The 23,950-nt window shown below is 35.4% G+C and overlaps 1 protein-coding gene across 3 annotated transcripts in view; it reads right to left on the minus strand.

Moving 5' to 3' along the window:
* Positions 1-22,233, minus strand: part of LOC149578385 (uncharacterized) — a 141,521-nt gene extending 119,288 nt beyond the window's left edge. For 2 of the 3 annotated variants that reach the window (XR_016364409.1, XM_089828721.1), the window contains exons 1-2: positions 21,197-22,092; positions 9,831-9,968 (exon numbers count right to left, since the gene is read on the minus strand). Coding sequence is in view for 2 of the 3 variants with exons in the window: in XM_089828721.1 (XP_089684847.1) it covers positions 9,831-9,968; positions 21,197-21,709 (651 nt within the window). In the remaining variant the exon portion in view is untranslated. Of the gene's footprint in view, positions 1-9,830; positions 9,969-21,196 lie in introns of all 3 variants that reach the window. The other variant, XM_089828710.1, reaches the window with a different exon arrangement.
* Between the last annotated feature and the right edge of the window lie 1,717 nt (positions 22,234-23,950).

Raw genomic sequence — 23,950 nt, forward strand, 5'->3', positions numbered from 1 at the left:
AAATCAAAAAATGGAAGTTAATAGTGTCTACAAAGGAATCATTCTATCAAAAGTGACTAAAAAATACTTCATATGTTTCAAATGTGCTATCTAATATTTGAATGGGGTAAGGCATTTTTTTTTATGGAGACCTAAATCATTTGTACATTTCTAATGGAGCAATTAACCCAAATATGTCAATGGTAGTGTATCCCTTTGGAATTCTAGTAATATGAAGATTTTACAAAGTTCACAAACATGGGACCATATTTTATTTTGTTTATGCCATAGTTACACCACCCTGGGGGACAGGGGGGCCGCGGAATAAAGGGACAAGTTTCCGCAATGAGAGGACAGAGGGGCCTTAATTTGGGGACGGCAGGGGGACCGTGGCAGGAGACTAGGGGGGTTGTATATACTATACATATGGTACATAAAATGCTAGTTATGAAAAGATGTATTGCAATAGAAGATATCAAGATGTAAAAGAACAAAGTCCCCAAGTCCCCGTCTCCAGGGCATGGAGCAAAAGGGAAGAGGGCACATCCCCATGTTAATATGGTTTAACTTTACACATAATAACATGGCTTGGCAAGTTGTTGCTGAGTGAGATTTTTCCAACTATGGTTGGTGGCAGCAGACTGGGGAGGTTGTATATACTATACATATGGGACATAAAATGCTAGTTATGAAAAGATGTATTGCAATAGAAGATATAAAGATGTAAAAGAGTAAATACTTGAACATTGCATTAAATTGGAACATCAAACATTGAACATAAATAGTGAAATCAAAAATGGAAGTTAACAGTGTCTCCAATGGAATCATTCTATCAAAAGGTGACTAAAAAATACTCCATATGTTTCAAATGTGCTATCCAATCTTTGAATGGGGTAAGGTATTTTTTTTGTATGGAGACCTACATCATTTGTACATTTATAATGGAGCAATTAACCCAAATATGTCAATGATGGCATACCCCTTTGGAATTCTAGTAATATGAAGATTTTACAAAGTTCACAAACATGAGACCATATTTTATTTTGTGTAAGCCATAGTTACACCACCCTGGGGGATCGGGGGACGGCAGAATAGGGGGACAAATTTCCGCGACGGGAGGACAGAGGGGCATTAATTTGGGTACAGTAGGGGGACCGTGGAAGGAGACAAGGGGGGTTGTATATACTATACATATGGTACATAAAATGCTAGTTATGAAAAGATGTATTGCAATAGAAGATATAAAGATGTAAAAGAACAATGTCCCCAAGCCCCCGTCTCCAAGGTGTGAAGCAAAAGGGTGGGGGGTGAGTCCCCATGTTATTATGGTTTATACAAACCCCATGAGTGTTTGGTATTCAGCCCAAAGGTTTTGATCCATTTTAATTCCCAAGGGAGTGTAGAGAGCAGTCGGTTGGCATCAACAATGGAAGTTAACAATGTCTTCAAAGGAATCATTCTCTCAAAAGTGACTAAAAAATACTTCATATGTTTCAAATGTGCTATCTAGTATTTGAATGGGGTAAGGTATTTATTTTGTATGGAGACCTAAATGGCTTCCCGTCCACTTTCTTATAATATCTATCAAAGATGATTGGCCCTTTCCCTTCATGTTTTTTTTCATGTTCAGAAAAACTCCCTTCAGAGAAGCTACTAAGCTTCACATCTCTTATCCATCATCCCAGTTGTAATGTACTTACATGATGAGTCATAAATTTAATGTTTCTTTGACTTACCTTAGACATACTTAGGGACATTCTGCATCCAAAGTTCATAGAAAGCATCCTAATATCTCCCACGTGAAGAATTAATTTAAGACATGAAACCTATATGAAAAAGGGGGTAATTTTCAAATAGTTAGAGTCACGATCATTGCTAAACATACAATTATATTACTCTATTTATTAAACTTTCTGGATTTCAATATCTCACTAAATTTTTGCATTCAATTTTCAATGGTTAATGACAATGTAGTTGACATTAATATTATGTAAATTTCAGCTCTTTCAAATGTTTAGTCAAGTTATAGTTTCTTAAACAATTGAAAATATATGAAACATGTTCTGTAAGTTTATTGTATCAATAATATGCATGTCTATATAATATGCTCCATCCATGGCCATCTGTCTGTAGTCACAAAACATGTCTTCATGTTTCACTATTCCACCATCTTGGCAACTTTAAAAGACATACCTATCCAATGCCTATGTTAAATTGAGTTTTCCTTGGTAAATATTGATAGAGGTTCAGAGCAAATTTTTTCCATACCTTAAGAGATTTATCACCAATTGCCATCAGAAAAGGTTCTACTTGTGTACTCTACTTTGTTCCTAATTCATGAGCCTTGTCCCGTTAGCCCTGAGAAATTATTGTTAGAAATAATAGTCCACCAAGATAACTGAGAAGGGGGGTGAATCAGTTATCCAATTAGAACATTTATAAACCTTAATTAATCTTAACCATCCAATCAAAGTAAACAGCAACCATAACAAGATGCACATACACAATTACACCATATTTGTTAACTAGGGAAACCCTTGATCAAAGGGAAAACCCCGGGGGAATGATGCCCACAAAGATATACCAATATATATATATCAGAGTTGCATGGACACGGGTACAGTATCGGATACGAGTACGAATACGGCTAGTTTTTGAGACCTCTTATTTGGGAACAGCAAATACAACATTCTTAAAACATATATATATAATTATATATATAAACAAATTTTCAAAGTCATTAAAGAAGTTTTTCATTATGATGAAAGCAATATAAACAAATAATTGTGACATTCCAAAATACTAATAATAAAATTGTTTTATTATTAAAACGAAATTCAAATACAGAAATAGTTTGGTAGAATCACATGCTATCAAAAATATCATCATTGTTCTCTTGAAACTTGAGATTTAGATCATCAAGATTCTTTAAAGAATTAGGATAGTTGGATTGAGTACGACCACCACCTAGAGTCTCAAAACCCATTGACGATTCAACGAAGGGTCCTCTAACCATGTCAGAATTCTCAACATTGAGGTTGAGATGTGCCAATGCATTTATGGATACATAAATGTCACTTATCTCAGGTTGTAGATCTCAAAGTCTATTAGGTCCTTTGATGTAGTCTGTGGAGGAATGTGACAATAGACGAAGATTAGAGTGCACACAGAGAAGGTCCTCTGCTTTGTTGGCTGCCAACCTATTTCGTTTCACAGAATGGATAAAGCCATATGTACTCCAATTCCTCTCAGATGCAGAAGAACTAGAAACCTGCAATAAAAGAGTTTTATAATATAATTTATAGGTTACAATTACAAAGACACAAACAATCAAAAACATTTGAAATAAGAAATAATTCTTATTAAAATAATCAATATAAAATCAAACCTGTGATAGAAGCTTGATTGCTAGCTTTTGCAAATGTGTAGTCATGGCACTATGGAAGTTCCACCACTTTATAGGATCCATTTCTTTTTTATCTGTCATTGCATCAACATCTGCATAAGTTCCATCAGAGGAAGCAAATGTCTCAAACTCATCTCGAATCTCCGCAGCAACTCTAGGATCTGTAAACATTTTCTTGAAAGCTTTTTTATATCCTTCAACAACGTCAACATCCCTATTTGGTGCTGTCCTATTTGGCAATGCTAACATATCAGCATGGTAGTACTTAGGGTTTAAAGCATATGCCAAAAGTTGCAATGGAGTTGTCATTTTATCCCATCTTTTTTTCATTACATCATATATTTGCTTATTAAAAAATCCACAGGGATCTTGCTCTTTTTCTATAATAATATCTGTAACTTGCTCCACCATTGTATCTATGCAATCATAGATGTCACCTACTATTGGCTTATCAGTATCACACCGACAGATCAGGGTTTATATTGGCTCAGTGAAAGATAGTAAATAATCTATTTGAGCCCACCAATCCTCATCAAGAATTAACCTCCTGACATTATTTGCTCTATCTGTTTGTGATTGTCTCCATACTGCCCAAATGTCACTAATCACCATACTTTTCAAAGCTTGTTTGACATCAACAAGCCTTTTGAGAACAATGTAGTGTGTGGCAAACCGTGTCTCAACCACCTTCAATAAAAATAAAAAAATAAAAACATTTTAAAACCATATAAATCTTAAATACATTTCAATAAAAAAAAAATTGAATATTTTTGGGACAAGACATTTACCCTTAACAACTCTAGCTTAGCAAATTGTCTGTAAATGGCCTATGACATGTGATGATTACAAATAAACATTTGAATCTCTTTGGCTTCTTCATAAATCTTTTGTATCCATTGAATTTTGCCAATTTTTTGTAGCATCAAATTCAAAGAATGAACTACACAAGGAGTCCACCAAATTTTTGGATATCTTGCCTCTACGACCAACCCAGTTGCTCTGCATACTTTTGCATTATCTGTGATCACTTGAACAACACTTTCTGGCCCCACAAATTCAATTGCTTCAATTAGAATGTTGGCAATAAACTGTGTATCTTTCTCTTCAGCATTGCATTCCACTACTCTCACAAACATTGCCCCCTTTGGGCTCATTGCAACCACATTGATTAGTGGCCTATTTCTAGCATCCTTCCATCCATCACAAATGTTGGAAACTCCTAAAATTTTCCATGAATCTCGAATCACTTGCAACTATCTATCAATAATCTCTTTTTCTTTAATCAAAAGAGTAGTACAAACCTTCTCATACCCTGGGCTTTTGTATCCTTTTGGAGCTTCATTAATAGACCTAACCATCTCTTGCCAATATGGCGAGCGAACCACATTAAATAAAATTCCATTCGCATATAGACAACGTGCAATACTCTGATCTATATCCTCTTGAATTTGCAAATTAAATGCCTTTTCAAGAGGTCCTAAATTACGCCTCTTGTCACCAGCAAATGTTCCTGAAGTTGGATGCAAAGGAGGTCTATTGAGACTTGACCTTTGTGTTGACTTTAGAACTTGACTATTAGCTTCATCCTCTTCTTTTTGGTACTTTGCAATCTTCTCACATGACAATCCCTTCCCTAGTTGACCATCAACCTTTGGACCAGGGCACACTTCACATCCTGTATCTTTTCTGTGACAGAGGTGTCCACAAACCCTAGTATAAGAACCGTTATAATCAATCAGACACTCATGACACCTCCATTTAAAACCTCCACCGCCTTGAAATTTCTCGATGATGATTACATGTTTCCATAATGGATATTTAGCATTTGGTTTGATCCACTTGTCATTTTCTGATGCTCTAACATCTGTTGGCGATGATGCCATGATTAGGTTCCTGAAATTAGTAAAATTATAAAATCAAAACAAATTTACATTACGCTATAAAGCACAAATTTAAAATTAAAATAATAATTTATTAAATGATTAAATTAAATATGTGCAATAATTTTTATTTCAAATTTAATTTTACAAGAATATAACTTTGAAACTTATATCTAAATTATTTAATAATTAAAAATAAATTATATATACTCATAATATTAATTAATTTCGTAAAAATATAAATTTATTATTCTAATAGTAACTCTACAGTCTAAAACAATTATTAGACTTTATGAATTATTAAATATTATCACTATAATTAATTATACTATTTAATATTAGTTTAAATTCTAATAATTATAATTGTAATTTTTATTTTTATTTGATTTTATTTTAAAAACTAAATAATATTAATTTATTAACATTAAACTATTAAAATTTATATTTATTTATTCAATTTTCTCCATATTTGTAAAATAAAACTTAGACTCCATTAGTCAAGACTCAAGGTCATTCATTTACACAACTTAATCACACAAGAATCAGTAAATTCAATGCATAACCGCATTTGTCAAGGTCATATATATATATATATATATATATATATATATATATATATATATATATATACCAACTAAACACGCAATACACTGTGCAACATACACAAAAGGATATGTAATTTGTAAATTTATTTTGAACTATATTAAAAAAAATCATTTGAACTATATAAAAAAAAATCATTAACATATAAACAAACATTAAAAAAATCAAACTTAAAACAATATAAACAAACATTAAAAAAATCAAACTTAAAACATTTAGGGTTTGTATTGCGATTGCGATTCACACCACACACGGGAGAAATGGAGAAATGGAGCAGACCACGCGCAGGAGAAATGGAGCAAACGCAAAACGTTATGGAGGATGCAGACTATGCATAGGAGAAATGGAGCAGACGCAAAAGGTTCAAGCTGGAGCAAATGCAAAACGTTCAAGCTGGAGCAGACCCAAAATGAAAACGTTTGATATATCAATCAATTGAGGCCCTAGGGATTTATTTACAACTGCAAAGTTTTTTATTTTCCCTAGCGATTATGGTATTTTTTTTTATTTTTCCCAATGATTACGACAATTTAGCAGAAATTTCTTTAAATCGACATGAAAAAAATGAAATTCTATAAGAAATTTGGCTCCAATTTTTTGGAAATCTTTTTTCACCGCTTCTGGCACAGGTATAAAAATAGCATCTTTCCAAAAACGGGCAAAAACGATTTTCCCTCGTACTTACTCCGTTTCGTCTGCGTATCCGTATCAAATACGGCAATACACGTGTCAGAGTTTGGAGGGTTGCGTTTCCGATAACCCTGATATATATATTCCTTGTTAGAGGATGGACCCTGTTAGAAGTCTACAAACACATTTAGTACATAAGAGTCCCTGTCAGGAGGCTTTGAATCTTGTTAGGAGATTCCAACCCTATTAGGAATTGTAGAAGGCAGAAGGACCCACTGTCCAAACAGCTTCTGGGATAAGACCACTAAACTTCATTGTCCAACTGATCTCTCAACTATTCCTTGTAGAATACTTGTTCGTACTGTGCTTTAACCTCTTTACTCTGTCCTGTCAACTGGACCAATCAATGTCAGACCTTGTAGACTAGGTCATGAACCTCGGATCCAAATATCAAACCTCGGATCTCACAAATAAAACCTCGGCAACAAAGTTCTCTCCAACTTTGCTTTGCTCTGGTTATCCTTGCATATCAACTTTGTTTCTCTTTTGTTCCGCTCTTGGTGCTTCTTGCAATCGTTCATACATTCATACATAACAAAGGAAAATGTCCTTCCTTTATATCGAATCCATAAAACAATTCCCTGAGTCCGCTATTACACCTTCTCAATTGATTATTATAGGACCTATTAAGAACACATTATACTTAGCAATAACATCAATCAATCGCCTTGTACCTTGAATAACTTTTCGTAAGTGTGATATTATGACGAGCGAGCTTAGCCACATCATCTCCAACATGTCTTCTACCTTGCTTCTCAGAATAACAACTCTGCTAAGAGATATAACAAGTTTACTAGAACATGCTTCTGTAAGCTCTATCTCATAACAGTCTTCACCAAAACTTGCACAACTTAATCCAAACTTAATATCTTATGCTTCTGAGGTTAGCTGCATATACTAGACACTTAGTAGTATCTCCCTTTAACCTTGCCAAGTGAAAATGCTCAACGATCTGTCCCTACCAACTTGATCTTTACCCCTGTTCTTCTGTCAAATATCACAAAAAACTGTTATGTTGACATCAATGACACACACAGTCATGAATGTAACATATCATCATGATAATGATCTAATCATGTTTCTACAATACTCCCCCATAGAAGTATCATCGGCATTCATGCTTCCAACAATTATCCAATACCACATTCACCCTATGATGGTTTTAGACATAGCTACCATCAATTCTGCTCTTAGATTTAATACAAAAGTTTCACAATTTTAATTTGCAACCATGGCTTCTAGTTTGAGTCATTAAATTGCTTTACCATGAAGGTTTCCTCTTACATGGTTCTCTAAATTTGTAACTGGATCATATGACTAGAGTTCACCTATTATAGGTTCATTGTCTTATTAGTTACTTTCAACTTGTTTAGTGTTTAACTACTTTTTCCAACTCCTTCAATTCTCCATTTCTAAATCATGCTATCATAACTTGTAAATTGAAATCCCAGTGACCTAGTGATCATTCATGGATACTAAAATTATCAAATAATTACACTGTAGTGGAAAATATATAAAGAAAACCCAATTGCACTTTATGGGAATGGTTGTACCTGTGATTGAAAACAAAAGGATGTGGAATAAAGAAGCAATCAACCTCATAAGAAATCTATGATTAAGTTGTTGATGTATTATATGTAAAAACTAGCTTATTCAAAGGGATGAAGATTAGTTTGGCAAATGTTCATCTATGCACACCACAGTTTTCCCTACTAATGCATGTCTCTGAAATTTTTAAGTGAAGAAGTCATACACTTGTATTGCACCAGGACATACAAGCTTTTAAATAATGCATTCTGAAGTTATCTTTCATTGTCAAACATTACAAGCAAACAAATAGTTTTTCCTGTGCCAGTGTCGTTTAAGTAGTGCACTGTTAGCAATTTGTTGAACTCTTCTTGCTCAAATTATCTTTAGTTGGAGTAATGTTGCTCCAAAAAAAGTTGCAAAAAACATGTTTCTAGAATTACCTGAGAAACAAAGGCATAATTTAATCCCATTTGGAATGTTTAATGGTAAATAGCACAATTTATTATGATAAAGGAGTTGAAAGCAAAAATTTCAAAATTATTGAAATATGCATCATGTGGCTACAAGTACACATGGTTGCAAGGATGTTGAATTTCAAAGAGGGTGTATAAAATATTAATGGATGCACATCGCTGGCCTAGTAGGGTGGTTGACGGAGAACTGGCTCGTCGGAAGAAGACGTGGAAGAAACAAAATGATAAATGATTCAATAAGTGGAACATTGACTACCTAGAATGTCCGGAAAAGAATTCTGAAATAAAAAAGGGGTGGCAGGAAAAGTCAGATCTGTCATGTGGGCAAACCAGCTAGGTAGAAAAAAAGCCTATTATGTCAAAGAATTTAATCCCACATGCGAACATGACAACAAAAAATATTTAGGAGCAGAGATCAAAGGAAAGGCAAAAATCCTAATCGCTCAATTGAGATCTGGTTCCCACCATTTGAGATGTGAAACTGGTAGATGGAAGGTCCCTAAAGAAGAGTGGGAGGACAAAATTTGTAGATTTTGCAATTAGGGTGCGGTGGAAACAAAGTGCACTATCTAAAGGATTGTACAGCATATGAAGACATTCGCAGCCAAAACAAAGAAATGTTAAAAGTGAGCAACATAAAAGACTTTTTTGAAGGACCAAGACTCTTCAAATGGGTCATTTTACTTATGCAGATTCACAACAAAAGAGATAGGCTGTAGAAATCACATCAGACTGACTAGGAGTTTTATGTGGGTCCCTTTAGGCTTATGTCCTCATGGACGTCATTAAAAATCTTTCATTCATTCATTGAATCACCCACTTCCCTTTTAAACAGAATACAATAAACCCAATATACAGAATACTCAGAATGAAGGAATTTCAGTTTTAACTTTTATCTGAAAAATTATTACTAGTTTTGTAGCATAAGAGCCAGCTCTAAAGGAAACATTCAACTCAAAAACAGTAAACAATAAGGTTGCATCCTTATTTGAAATAAGGCCTAAATATCCTATGGTGCAGAAAAGCAATAGCACAGAGTAACAAACAAAATATTAACTACCAGCTCTATTTCAAAGGCACCAATCTTTACCACAAATAGAGTCAATTTCCTAACTTGTACAGATTTATCATTTAAATCATAAAAAACTTCTCTTCTATTCCTAAGGGAGCCATCAAATCATCTCTCCCAAATACCCTTGCTCACAAAAAGAATCGTAAATCCCAATATAAATAGAGAGGGTGAAATTAACTTCACTAAATTCTTACTACCTGCATCTCACTGTTTCCATCTTCCGATGGCTCGGCCAACAAAGCCAATATATGTGGCAAATGTTTTTGTACAAAAGATAGCTGATGTGCCTCCTCATCTGCTTGTGATGGCAATGAACGTCGACCAGATCTGACAAGCTGATATTCACATATGAAACATGCAGATAACTAATGGTGATTAGCAATAAATTATGATCTTGTCAAAAGCATTACAAGTTGACTTACTTAACAAAAGATAAACTATGATAAGAAATGTGTGATGATTCAGTTAACATCAACTCCACAACAAACTCAAACTTAATGCATACTTCCAACAGTTCTTTAATATAAATAAACTGGAACATTTACATTCAGGTGATATATCAAGAACATAACCTTGCAAAATTAGGTTCAGTCCATACGTAAACTAACTAATGAATGTTGTTGATATTTTAAGATCATTTCAACAGACTCAAGGAAAACTAATTCACTCTATTATTAGGAAATATTGCCTTACTTGTTCCTAACATCAAGTTTAGTCAAGTCTAATTCCTTCAACTAGGGGCATAAGTCACTGACCTACATTATAAACAAACATTAAATGGCAGAGAGTGTTACCTATTGAAATAAAAACAACCATGTCTTCACTTGTCTTTGATCAAAGACATCAGAAAAGCTTGAGGTACAAACTTAAAATTGCAAAAAAAGGGTTATGGATCAACTGGAACTGTGTAACTGCTGTTGCACAACCAGTGAAATAGAGTTTAATGGTTATAAAATAATCCAAATATATGAGCTTGCATATAAATAAATATCAAGGCAGGGTCTCAGCAGTGTGAAAGTTGATTCCCCTTTCCCTTCGTTATTGATAATCATGTGTGCATCTATCCCAAAACCTTGTCTTTTTCACAATGATTAGATAAAACCTAATCAAATTTCAAAAAAATGGCCAACAGAAAGAAGAGAATAATAAACGAACAAGAACTCGGAACTGATTATGACTGATTGAAAATTCTACAATACAATCCCTACCAAATTCGTTCTGGTCACCCCCAGTAACACCCTCCAGAATGTTTGCATTAAGTATGGGCAAGTAGAGCCACAATTCATAAGCAGCGGTAGATATCCAACCAGCTACCAAGGTAGACACCAGGAATAGTAGGAACCATCGCAGCACATCGGGGGGAGCGCTTGCACTAAGGTGTTCGTCTGAAATGAACCTCGCTCAACAATCTAGAAACAAGAGTGAGAAAGGTGCAAGCACCCCGGCTAGACAGTTGGGCCATGTTTCTTGACCATTCCAAATTCAAATCAGCTTCTGTGATGGTAGATCCTGTTGACTCCCCAGAGTTGTGAGCTTGGGTGAGTGCATAATATTTTGAGGTGACCTGGGAAGTATAGTTGAGTAGGATGGTTCATCAGGGGGCTAAGATTCCCTCTTTCTTTGTTCAATTTATCAAATTTGCCTTCTAATATATGTTTATCTCTATTGAGAGGAATGGTGCAAGCCAATCTACTCTCATGTCTATCCATTAGAGGAGGGCCTCTCTCCACAGACAGGGGATCAGTAGATGAAGTGAGGTGCTGCATAGTAGGAGTCCTTGCCATGCATGTATGCACAGGGTGTGGGGGACAATTAATAGTGTTTGGGCGAATTGTAAATCAGTCTTCTGCTCTTTCATTAAATATACAAGTGATATGTTTGTGATTGGATTTCTTACTCCCTCAGGTTGGAGGCTTTTCCCAGCATATCTCCTGTGTCTTATTGTTCATTGTTTACATTTTCTGTTTATCTTCATTTCTGGTATAAAAATTAACGTTCCTCGGGGCTGACAATGCCCTACAATTGTTCCTATAACTGCATTTTTCTCTTTAATTTTTAGATATGGAAGAGGAGGCAATGGTGACAGCAAAAATTGCACTTCCATTGGAAAAGGACAACAGAATGTTAAGGCACTCCCTTTAAGAAAATACTTTGTATCAAATCTGGTGCAAAGATAAATTGAGAATTAAAATTTAAAACCTCAAAGGAGAACTCTAGCTCCTCTCTCTTTAAGGTGGATTGCAGGATTGTCAAGTAATTCTCTTACAGAATTTATTATTCAACCACTTGGCTCTTTGGTAGCTACCAAGTTGAAAATATGCAAAAGATATTGTAGCATTTTCTCTGTTCGGACAACAGAGGTAATAAGAAAGACGTGTTGTTAATTGGGGATGGTCTTGTGTCTCTAATAAGTCAAAAGGGTGTTTTAAGTCTCAAGGATATAAATTTAAAGTATTGGTTTGGTTGTGAAATGGATAAATAAGGCTTTTGATAGAACTGAACCTTAGAATATCTAATAAAAAAATTAGTTTGGTTGCACCTCAGAAGGGCAGAATCTGGAAAGTTCCTCATCCACATGACTTGCTGTTCAGGAAATTTCTATCAAGTCTTCCAGGTCCAGTTTTCTTTGCATATTCAAAGAGCACTGGAGGCTATCAAATGTATTATTGTTCGACATAATGTTTTTTCTAGGTCTTCGGGAAGTTTCTATCAAGTCTTCCAGGTCCAGTTTTTTTGCATATTCAAAAAGCATTGGAGGCTATCAAATGTATTATTGTTCGACATAATGTTTTTTAATAGGTCTTATGGTTATTTCTTTAGCTATAGATCTATTTGCTGGACTTTAGTCTAGAAAAGCAACCCTTGGCTTTACAACAAGGATGCTCTACACAATACTAGCCATCTATATGTGTAAACAAAGAATGTTATTTTTGAAATGATTAATTAGGAAGATCAAAGATCAAAGGTGCTTCTCTTTTCCTAAATCTTATACAAGAATGTTTTCAAGTATACAAAATCCCTTATGTAGTGTCAAACTTCCTGTCACTTCAAAATATTATACTAAAATTTTGGATAGCTTTTGTTGGGACCTAAGGCACTATTTTCTCCAAGGTTAATGCTAAGAAATTGTTTAACAAGTGGAATCTTAACATTGATGATGATCAATGATCCGTTGTATAAAAAATTTGTTGCTTTAATAATGTAAACCTACAAAAGCTTGTTTTTTATCCTTTTTCCTACTGAATAAACATCTTGGCGGGTCTATTTTAAGTTTAACTACTGTTGGTCTTCTATTTACATCTGCACTCTATGTAATATGGTTGACATTTGCAATAGCATTTTTCTTAATTGCATTTAAGCTACAAACCTTTGGTCATCCTTTTGACAAATTTTGCTTCATTTTGACCACTAGGATGTTGTGGCAGATTTTAAAAAGATGAAATGGTGAAGTAATGCGAAAAAATGCAAATAGCTTATGGAGTATGTTACTGGAATAAAAAATCTCCATGTTGTTATCCAGGTTGCAATGATAACAGAAGTTACTAAAGAAAGGTTGTCCAAGCTGAAAGGATCACTAATGTTTACATAAAAGAGATCAATATTTCAAAATCACAGCCTAAGATAGAAGGAAAGCGGGTAAACAGTTCGTTGTAGAAAGTATGGAATTTCATATTAAATATTTGAAAAGTCACATAATATTGTTTCTAATGAGTGGGCTAAGCTTAAGGTTGTTCATCAAGATTGTATTATAGATACACAAGCTGTTGGTGACATGATCAATGACAACAATGTTTTACTTGTTCCTCCTATTGATACTTACAACTTTAAATCTTACAAATGCAGCAATACTGTGAAATGCTGCTAGGAATGAGACATTCTGTTAATGATCTTTTGAATGTTACAATTTTATAGATTACTTACAGATTAAGCTAAATAATTAGTAAATTTTGTACCAACCTGGCCTTTGGAAGCATGCCTTGCATGTAAGTCCTTTCAGTTAGATATAGGATCTATCAGGTGATCAGCTTTGGATTGGCTGAAATTCTCTATTGATGGTTTGCTATCTTCTTGTATACTAATTTCAATCGAAAAAAAAATATCAAGGTAGTTAATAAAGAAGGTAACAACTGAAAAATACTGATGTTTTTTTTGTGTGTTTAGAATCTTATATGAAGATTTCCTTCAAGGAAACTGATGACTAGATAGATAGTGTTCGTCACTAAGAAAGTGCACATCTATTTAGCTATTTGCAGAATGATATAGCATGATTTGTTTAGTGTTTTCATTTAATTTATCAATGTGCAAAAAGAGTTCCTAAACAAGTATGGAATGTGGGCAAATGAGTTTTTGGAGCTGTACCTTGGTGCCCTAACACCACTACCAGTGACATCTGAGCGAACTCAGCTCCCAAATGGCTGAAGATTAACAAAAATGTAGCAATTGCTATCCACCATGCCCTTGAAACTATAAGCAATATTTTATAGATTGTATAAATTAGCTCTTTTACCCCATTTGAATGACAGGGTCATTATCTCTGTCAAACTTGAGGCATCTAACCCTGACACGTTGCACCTCCAATCTAGAAATAATGAAGTGCAGTGTCATGTGGAACTTCTCGATCGTCAAATGTAAAGATTCAATAAATTTATCAAAACAAACTAATATATGTAATGCATGCAAGTCTATAGCTGGCCACAACTCCAATTCAAAAGGAGGAAAATAATAATGTTGGGAGAGGTGTTGGGGAAATGTTACCCCTGCTCACGAAATTTCCAAATTTTGAGTTGATTGGTGACAATGTAATTGATATAATGGGGATAACTCTGCCAAAGTTTTGGAACCTCATGCTCCAAAAGAGTTCACTGTTATTCTTGTGGAACCTCCCTCGGAGATGAAATGGATACTTCCAAGCAGGAAAAAGCCCAAGAACTTGACTAGAAAACTTAAAGGAGCACAATAACGTTGTCTCTAGTCCACTAGTATCCCAAGCCCAAAATATTGTAACAACACTTAAGTGGTGACTTCCAACAAGAAATCTAGCCTTAGCTTCATGACAGCTCCTTTTCTCAGTGCTTGGCATTTTCCTGGGCAAAGCAAGAAACACTGAAAATTCATGTGCTCCGCCTGTATTGTCCATACATGTGATCTCTACAGCTAGCATTTGTCGCAATGACGATGGGAATAGTTTCTAATGGTGGTTGTTGTGGAAATGCCTTCATGCAGGGCAGAGGTTTGTGGAATGGGGTTTTTGCCTTTCTCTAACCAGTTGGGAAGATTGCAAAGATGGATTTGGTATGGAGCAGTAACACCCCTTTGCAGGAATCTAAACCCCCTCTGGCGGCACAGCCATTTCAAACTACCAAGTCCCCTTTGAAAGTTGAGATTGGAGAGGATATTAAGTATAAGGTCTTGGAAAATAAAGCCTTCTTTGCCAAGCATGGTCTAATCAGCAGCTTCAAAGGGTTCTAGCTGAGCATTTCTAAGCTCCACCAAATGATTATAGATACATAGCACTCTACACAAGTAAGTAATTTACAAATTTAACCCTATGCGCAAGGGAATTTTGTGGCAGTCTTCAACAATATCCAGACTTTCTGAACTGTTTTATGTGACTACCAATGGAACTACAAGCAACATCTATTTAACCTCAGTATCCCTCTTTTGACCTAGATTCTGAATCTTTCTCTACAATTCCAACTCGGTAAGACTCCTGAATCTTCAACTTTAGTTTTGATTTGATTCCTGTTTTGGCTATAGGCAACTCCATGGGGAAATTTGGGGGGTTTGATGAGTGTTCCTCAAACTATCTGCATACCGAATGCACTTGCATTTCGGTGGAGATAGACGTTACCAGTAGTCTTCCAGGGATTACATCCCTCAGCACCACAGTAGGGTGTCAGAATTAGATTGTAGATTATGAGGGTATACCCTTACAATGTCATAGATGTTCTAATATTAGTGATTTTTCTGCCAATGTGTTAAACAGAGGATCACTAGCCACGCTACTTGGTGTAGGTATGTTTTCCCTCACCACTACCCGATGAAAAAGAAGATTCTTCCTAGATGATAAAACCCCTACTCCCACCAATATATCCACTGCGCACACTCTTGAGACTCTAGAATGTCCACCAAAAACAACACTGGCCTCCTAGGCGGAGTGGATGGTACTCATAAAGCAGGGAGGGGAAGTGTTAAGGCAATGCAGGAGCTCAAATCTAGTGAGGAGAGGGCAGATTAGACAGTGAGCTTGTGCCTATGGAAAAAAAGGAAAAAACTACAAAGAAATCAGATGAAAGCTAGAATGTCAGAGGAGAACTGGAAATGGTGCATAGTAAAAAGGAAGAAGCATGAGGTACTGTTTAACATACACCTTTGCTCCCACTCCAAAAGTGAAACAATATCTTAATACTGCAGATGTCTGTTAAGTGTCGCATTCATGGGATATCGTGTACTGGATGCCAAGTGCACTTGTATTTTTGCACACATTTATAGGACATGCATTTTATCCTTGTGTTTTTAAAATTCTATTTTTGGCACGACTCACCTATGCTGAATTAACCACCAAAAAAAAAAAATTAAATGACCATAAGTGTAAGTCAATTACTTATAGAGTAAATGTACAAAGACTAGAAAGAAATGCACTATATGAAAATATAATATTGTGCCTTACAAAAGTTAGTAATGATGTAGGTTGCGTTAACAAATCACTCAATTTGTCATTTCTCTCAACTCTATATGTGTCACCTATTTCATTTTTTATTTGAATAATGAAACCACGAGAGAATTTTCATGTCCATTCTGTGACTCTCTCTCTCTCTCTCTCTCTCTCTCTGAATAATGAAACCACAAGAGAATTTTCATGTCCATTCTGTGACTCTCTCTCTCTCTCTCTCTTTCTCGCGGAAGTAATTGCATGATCTGTCATCCCTCTCGTATATCTGCTAATACCATTCAATTTCTCAATCAAACGCCACACTCTCTTCCAGGAACTGCTTAAATTTGATTCTATGCTGTTCAAGCTCTATAACCATTCTAGAATCTAGACATAAAATCATAACATAAGATAGAAAAATCGCCCCTCTATTATCATTGGTAGGAGCCAAGAAAACTGCACTGAATATACACAACACAAGAAAAAAGTTGATTATAAGTTTTCAAATTATAAATTTCTGAGTTACAAAAGGAAAAGATTAAAAATTAAACTTTTTACTATAAACAAGCAGTATAAGTCTGTTCTGATTATAAGAAATACAAAGAACAGCCCAACCTCATTGGATTGCTACTGCCAGACAAGAATTTACAACACAGTAGCAGAATCACCACTCAAATATCATTGCTATGGGCCTAAAAAATCTGTACTGAAAATAAACGATACAGAAAATTTTGGTTATAATATTTCAAAATCGGAATTTCTGAGATATGAAAGGAAAATGATTCAGGAAGTAATTATTAAACTTTTACATGGGAATGAGCAGTATAGCTTTGTTCTGACAAACAACCAATAAACAGAACAGCCTGAGCTCATAGGTTAGCCACTCCCAATTTTGAAGACAATTAAACTTCAAGCAAGTGCACAGACTCCCTCTCAAAATTAACCTAAAATTGATTTAGACTTCAGTAATTTTCACTTTATTACTCTAGAACAGCGGTACTTGGTTTGCAGCTTAGTTTCTTTATTCTATCCTCTTACAAAGACATGTAAATTCCCACTTCTATTTTCCCTATAATAGCTAGGAATTATATTCTCATCCCTTTTTTCCTGATAGGTTTAACCATGTCGTATTCCTGGGGTAATTATGGACTCATCATAAGATGCATATGATAATTGTTTTGTATGATGAGTACCAAATTCAAAAAAGTTGTTTTGTTTACATTAACATCTAAAACAGAAAGAAAATGTCAAGCTGTGAAAATTCATTTTTATTTGTTCTGAAACTTATGTCTACCCTGTGCCATGTTTTCCACAGGAAATCTATATTCGAGAAAGCTTGACAGGCATCCAGGATAGCAGATCCAGTTTCAAGGAAATAGGAGAGATCAAATTGAGATATATTAAATCAAGTTTTGCTTATTCTATCCGCTTAGAATAGACATGTAAATTCCTGGTTCTGTTTTCCCTAAAATAACTAAGCATTTTATTCTCATCACTTTTTTCTCTATAGCTTTGACCATTTCTTATTCCTGGGGCACTTATGGATTCATCATAAGAAACATATGATAATCGGTTTGTATGATAAGTACCAAAACAAAACATAAAATGTTTTGTTTACTTTTAAAAAAAAAATTAATTAATTAATTAATTTAAATGTCATTTTGTGAAGATTCATTTTTGTTTGCTCTGATACCTATGTCTACTCTGTGTCATTCTGTCCACGGAAAAATCTATATTCAAGAAGCTCTGAGGCAATTATAGAAGTATATAGGTAGCTGAGCATCCAAGATAACAGATCAAGTTTTAGGGAAATAGGAGAGATCAAATTGAGATATGTTAGATTTTCAAAAATAGTCAACGTAGATTTTGCACCATGAACATTCTAAAGAGTAAAATGAACCATATAAATTATGAATTCATACAAATGAACTTCAGCGAACCGTGAAATGAACCATATAAATTATGAATTCATACAAATGAATGTCTGACTCTGAATTATCAATAATGTTTAATCACAAACATAAACATCAACAAATAAGGTAACAATGTCAATGTTCATAGGTATTAAAATAATAGAAGGCAGAGTATTAAATACTCAGCATTACTCATTTCCTTCAAGAATATCTGCTTCAACGTGGCATGCTGAGCATCTCATTATCAGCACTGTCAGTCTGATTGTGACAAGTTTTTCATCCATTGAGTCAAACATACTCTCCATATTGAACACTAGCTTGCAATCCCTATCAGATTCAAACTCAATCAAATGTCTCACAACTCAACCGTGAAATGAACCATATAAATTATGAATTCATAGAAATGAATGTCTGACTCTGAATTATCCATGATGATAATCATAAATATTAAACATCAACATCAACAAAATAATAAAATACAGAGTATTAAATACTCAGCATTACAAATTGTCATTCTCATCATGACGAGTGTTTCATCCATTAAGCCAAACATACTCTTCTCGTAGAAAAATAGTTTGCAATCCCTATCAGATTCAAACCCAACTAAATGTCACACAACTCTATCCAAGATTTGAAGAGTCTGAGCCAGCACCATAAATAAAAATCTCCAGAGCCTGTCCTCTAAAGGACACTATGTACTTTGACATTTTCCACCTACCATCACCAATAAAAATTGGCTTCATTTTCTTCCCCTCATTTGCATTGGTCTTCACCCACTCTATCTACTCACTGCACACAACCATAGACCTACAAGGTCTCAAGTATCTCAATCATTCTCTCCAAAATATTAAATAGATAATTTATCTAATCTCTGTAGTTTAAAGAAGTTCCTTCCTACAAATTTCCAATATATACCTGGCCCATTAATTGCACACTAACATAGAGTGCACAGAATCATGCACCTCAATCGTTCTCTCCAAAACAAAGAATTAAAAGATATTGTATTTAGTCTGCATAAGTTTGAGAAACGTCTTGCTTCAGAAAGACCTCAAAATTGTCATGGAGATGCTGTGGCAAATAAGTATTGGCAGATTTCTAGCTTCCAGCATTCCATGCTTAACCTAATCAATCTTGCAAACCTCCCTCAAAATATTGTTAAAAAAATGCAAACACTCAAGGCCTAATATACAAGTAAGCAGGTCATCTAAAACATCAGTCCTGTTGATCAACGCACATTAGTTGCATCAACATCTGCACCTTATTGCAGAGCGCACTCTCCTCTATAACATCCTTAGAAATCATTCTCTTACACAGAGAAATATGGAAAGGTAAATACAAACAACTTCACAGACTAAATTTCCAAGGAGAAAAACCAGCATGAGGAAATCTCAATGATAAAGGTATCTTTTTTATACCATTAAGTGTTGAAACTTAAAGGTGCACACAAGGATATATTTGCTCTTAAAGCATGTGGGGTTTCAGCAATTCACTCATGTGAACTGCCGCAGCTCCTTTCTCCAATGAACCTGAGCATTATAAATATAGTTGTACATCTGATTTTTCCTTGAGCTTCGGGAGAATACATCTTCCCTCTGCACATTTTACTTTATTGCTTCTTGCATAGTAGCCCCTAGTGCAGCATGAGGACTGGAGATTACACACACAGCTCAACTAGAAGGCAATGATGAACCTTTTAATTAGCAACATCAGCTAAATACAGAATAGAAAATTCAGTCTCTCGGCGAAGGCTATTTTATCATGATTCACAATACCTCATTCCTGGTGTGGGTTTGTCTAAGAGATGAACACGTGCCCTTTAGACTCTGTTTATTATCAATGTTAAAAATATGAGATTACCACTGTGTATCCTTATCTAAAATCTTTGAATATTGAAACGAGATTTTAGTTGGTTTAAATGTCCTGGTGAAGCTTGGATTATGGTTAAAGACATTAAAAGGGAAATGTTAATGCAAAAATGCACCTAAAATTCTACCCTTCAGGCTTTCTCCTTGCCACACTCATACTGGATAAAAATGTAACTAAGTTAAAAATACAAATATGTGTAGAATATAAAGACGAAGGAACCAAACAACATATGTTCACCTTGCATCTTTGAATCTTCTCAAAAATATCATTACAAATAATATATCTCCTCTAGTGGCTGCTAAATTTTTTATTTTTCCAACTCCAAAATACCAAAGGAAGTGTGATAGATTTACATTTAAAAAAAAAATTAAAGATTTGGAAGAAATGGAAGCATTCACTGTTTTTATAGGTACTGGCATCCACTGAAGCATGCTAGTGAAGATCCCTGAGAATTCTACCAGGGCTATTTCAATTCCTCCAAGCCACCATCTTTACAGAGTCCATGTGTACCCTTTTGCATGCAAATTTACAGAGCCAAAGGATGGTAAAAAATACAGAAAAGCATTCGCAAGTTGACTAGTGACATGTTGTAGTCATCCCTTCATCCCCAAAAGACGAGGGCCCTAGCACGCATGTGTCATGCTAGAGCACTAATCTAAGCGTTTCAGTTGAAACATGTGAGCATACACAAGCCAACTGGATGTCATATTGTGTTCCTTTTTCTATAGTCATTTGAGCATTATGATTGGCCTCGGCCTCTCTAGACAAGTCATTTGACACTCTGAGACAAATTTAAATGACAAATTATCTCAATCACGTAGCATCAAGTCAATTTTTGTCAATTTCCAAAATGAGCCTCCCAGGTGCTCTGGTTTTAATACTCTCTCAACAACTGGAGAGCAAGACACCCTGGCTCCCATGGTCCCTTGGCCACTCAGAGTGATAGAGAGAAGTTGAAAGTGTAAGTGCTTAACTGATTAATGCGTATTAATATCTTCTGGTTTTAGCAGCTTCTAAAGAAAAGGCATACAAGTACAACAGTGCACTACACACGAAAAGAAAGATAAATATTATCGTGAATTGTGTGCGCGCACAAAAAAAATAAAAAATAAAACAAGGATTACGTCCTTACTTGAAGTGGAGAGAGAGTTGCCAACATTCCGTCAAAGGCGGACGTAGAAGGCCAAACATCAGCAACAGACGCCGCATCCTTATGAGGCCGCGGCACCAATTTCTTATAGGTCTGAATGTACAAGAACAAAATCAAATCGTCGACGTCAACACCCACGGAATCCATGTCAGCAGAGGAAGCCCTAACAAGGGGATCCACACGTCTTCCATCACCATAATCAGGCAAAAGTGAAGCCACAGTATTCATGACAACCCTGGCGTGGTCCTCCGAGAGCTGTAGGCTCTCCGCTATGGCGCCCGCATTGACGCGCCTCTCCAAGGATCCGAAACCGTCTCCAAACCCCTCCTCAGTATTATTTACAGCATAAGTAAACGAATTTTGCACAAGTTTTTCTCTGAGGGTTTTTAACGTGACAGTGCCATCAGTGAACATGAGGTGCGGAAGTGGCAGCAGCCCATACTCAAACGGCTCTCTGCGCAAATGGAGAAACAAAGGCGCCTCATTCTCTGTCATCTTTTGTTATTTTTTCATCAATCAAACCCGCGGAAATTGTAGCAGCAGTAATGAGTTTTTTCTATGCTCTGCTTCTTCTGCAAGCGGATCGATCGACACATCTGATCGTCAAATATTCCGTGACATTTAATCCCAGCTGCTGCTCATTTGGACGTTTTGGCTGGATCTATGTCGCGCCCTTGAGGATCAAAAATCTATTTGGGAAAATTACGATTACAATTTATTTCAAGATTCGTGTGGAGGGAAGGGGTGATTTGAGGGAATCTCAAAGGGGGCCGCAATGTGAGGGATTGGAAAATACAAGTTTTGCAGGCAAAGAGGGTGAAGAAAGGAAGGAAAAGTAGCCCAGGTCGGTCTGCGGTAAGCACTAATATAATAACAACAACAATTATTACCCCTCCATATTAATTAAAGATTTTACAGGATAGGCGAGGGTTCCGTGCGGTAAGAAGCAACTTTGAATGCTTTTGCTAGATCTATTTCCTTTCCCTTTCCTTATTCGTGTACAAACATGTAGGTAGCACAGCACAGCTTGGGATAACACACGCTATTAGGTAGATGCCGTCGGTGAAAGTAAATTGGCTATTCGTTATCATGCACACACTATGGGATCTCCTTCAACCACCCCAAGGTAAATACACCGATGATAGTAAGCGGGTGCGCCACTCGAAGCTTACGAAACTCCTTTATTGATTTTTATTATACAAGTACAAATATTTATAGTTAGTCCATGATAATAATAATGATATCCAAAGTTAATGAGCCTTTGGTATTCTTAGCGAGTGTGTCGAGATTAAGTCTTGTTGAGTGTATGATCTGATATCAAAATAAGGGATAAAGTAGGGACCGTGCTCTAGGTGAATTTCGGAGAATGGATACACCATAGTCCTTGGCTCCGAGATGAAGAGATTCAGTCGAAGGCTCGTGCTCTTGTATGGGTGGGAGGGTTCCTTTAGCAGGGCAAGTGGGAAACTCTAGAAAAGGGTAGTAGGATGAGAAATAATAAATTGAGACAATTGGGTGGGAACTATAGTGTCTTCCAACCCCACAAACATTTTGGTGTTTTGAGAGGCAACCCCCAATTGAATTGTAGGTCCGAGAATAGGGTTGGGGGATATAGATTAACACCCGACGACTAATTAAGACTACCCACCCAACTAAAATGTGCCCTCCCACTTGCCTTGGCCTAGCCTTGGTCGATAGACCTACTATTCTAAAGGCCTCCATCTTCACTTCGTTCAGGTGAGTCTTATTCTATTATTGTTTGATTATATATGTAACATGGCCCCTATTGTTTTATGGCCCCTACTATTAATTGTTGATAAACAAAAATATTGAGCTCGTATGTTTGTACATTTCATAGCAATAAAAGTTATAGTCATCTAATAGAAAATGATAATTGTGTTTTCTAATTTGTATGTGTTTGATCTATTAGATATGGGATTATTGATCATTTTCTACATTATTGTCTATGATGTTTCTATCTTTGTCACTAATGCTATCACTAGTGGATATAGAATTGGAGGAGGTGTCACAAGAGGATATCAAACAACAAGGTATCTTAGATAAGCTTATGCCCTTGCTCACTCTATTGTTGTGTCTAATTACTCCAATATTGAAAATGGCTTTGCATCTTGATCTACCACTACAACTTATTCCATAAAGCACTTGCATTTCAAACATGTGTGATAGATAACAAGAAGAGTAAAGGTATTTGCATTTCAAATATGGATGAGATCTTTAACAAGAATAACAAAATACCTACATTTCAAATATGTAGTTTATCTTTAAAAAGAACAAAGTACTTGTATTATCACATTATTGTGATGACAACCATTATTGTAATTGAGCCATGACCCTAATTGAACCTTAATTATAACCCTAACTTTGGTCAGATTATTTGTAAAGCTTAATATATCACCTTATAAATGGTTGTTATAATTAACTAATTGAAATAATAAACTAAATGAGCATGAATCTTTCTTCCAACAACAAAAATTATCAAATGTAATTTTCCAAATTATCTTTAAAGCTTCCACTAAAATAAATTAAATTGAACCACAAGACAAATCAAAGTGGGAAATAGTGTCATCAACAAATCAAAATCATCATTTTCTTCAAACATGGAGAAATGACATAAAATAGAACCATTTCCTAGTGTAGATAGGAGTACAAATTGATCATTCGTCATTCCAAGTTAAGTTGATAGTGTGTGGAAACAAAAAAAAGTTTTCAAATCAA

Source organism: Cupressus sempervirens, chromosome 1 (genome assembly GCF_028749045.1).
Source record: "Cupressus sempervirens isolate cs-2001-9-10 chromosome 1, ASM2874904v1, whole genome shotgun sequence".
Classification (NCBI taxonomy): Eukaryota; Viridiplantae; Streptophyta; class Pinopsida; order Cupressales; family Cupressaceae; genus Cupressus; species Cupressus sempervirens.